This window comes from Loa loa, assembly GCF_000183805.2.
Source record: "Loa loa unplaced genomic scaffold supercont3.2355, whole genome shotgun sequence".
In the NCBI taxonomy this organism is placed as follows: domain Eukaryota; kingdom Metazoa; phylum Nematoda; class Chromadorea; order Rhabditida; family Onchocercidae; genus Loa; species Loa loa.
The window spans coordinates 1-1,373 of record NW_018110534.1 but is presented as its reverse complement, the minus strand read 5'-3'; the positions used below and the strand labels follow the sequence as shown (position 1 = coordinate 1,373).

General features: G+C 34.1%; 1 protein-coding gene across 1 annotated transcript; it reads right to left on the bottom strand.

The window, feature by feature from the left end:
- Positions 1-841: 841 nt before the first annotated feature.
- Positions 842-1,372, bottom strand: LOAG_15649 (zinc finger protein; the record flags this gene model as incomplete). Its single annotated transcript, XM_003151139.1, has 1 exon — positions 842-1,372. The coding sequence occupies one exon, from the start codon at positions 1,370-1,372 to the stop codon at positions 842-844; it is 531 nt and encodes a 176-aa protein (XP_003151187.1).
- Position 1,373: the final 1 nt, after the last annotated feature.

Sequence of the window (1,373 nt, the reverse complement as noted above, 5' to 3'; positions counted from 1 at the left end):
TACACTTATTTTTGTTCCTAATTTTAAAATGCTTAATTCTAGATAGAAATTATACTAAACTCAATATGAGTAATTTCCGTAGAACAAAATAATTTACGTCGGGTGGCTGTACATTCTGGACAAGTTAATGGTAGCAATTATTATTTATTCATTCGTCCCGACGAAGATGATGATCTCGATGATGTTGACGTAGCCAAATGGCAATCGAACAAAGAGGTAAATTTTGACAAAATAGTGGAAGAAAGAAAAAATTCCCACTGACCGTGCAGTTGCATTGTATTTGTGCTGGGAGAATCCAAGTGAAATTTTTGGATTTTTTGCTTTTACATCAAATTACATATTTTTTTAGTTGTATTGATTCTACTTACTTAGAAGTAATTGTATTGTAACGCTCTTTCATCAGTAATTTGCAGCAGTGAACTTGCTAGCAAGTTTTCTGTATATGGTCTGCAGGTTACCTGCTTATTATGTATGTATGAATACTGATAAAGCTATTTATTAGGTGCGGAAGATGACACAATGCAAAGAACTTTATTCTCCAAAATAAAGAAACGATACTAATATCCATATGAAGCAAAAAATGAATAACTTATAAGCAAACGATAACAATGATAATAACAGGAAACTGTTAGCAATAAAATAATGAGCAAGTGACAAGAATTTATCTAACAGAAAATACAAATAATCAACCATATCAGAAATAACAGCGCCTTTTCCAACTTAAAATGCACCCTTCAGCTCCTTTTATGTTTCTTCTTGTATACTTTTAACGAGTCACAAATCATGTGACTTTCATTGTATACAGTACAAGTGAAGGTTGGCCTATTTCTGTCATGTGCTGCTATGTTTCTTTCAAATGTTTCTGTTTGTGTGTTTGTAAATTAATTTTGCGTGTGAAACTTCTCTTGCATATTTTACAAATGTATGGCCTTTCGCCAGTATGAGTCCTCACATGCCTTTTCAATGAAGATGATTGAATGAAACTTCTGCCGCATATTTCACAAATATATGTTTTGTCGCCAGTATGAGTCCTCATGTGGATTTTCATACTGTCTAATCGAGGAAAACTATTGCCGCATATTTCACAAATGTATGGTTTTTTACCAGTGTGAGTCCTCCTATGCTTTCCCAAATTGGATGATTGAATGAAACTTTTGCCGCATATTTCACAAATGTATGGTTTTTCGCCAGTATGAGTCATCCTATGCTTTCCCAAATCGGATGATTGAATGAAACTTTTGCCGCATATTTCACAAATGTGTGATTTTTCGCCAGTATGAGTCTTCATATGCCTTTTCAATGCGGACAAGTGAACGAAACTTTTGCCGCATATTTCACAAATGTGTGGTCTTTCGCCAGTATGAGTCCTCATA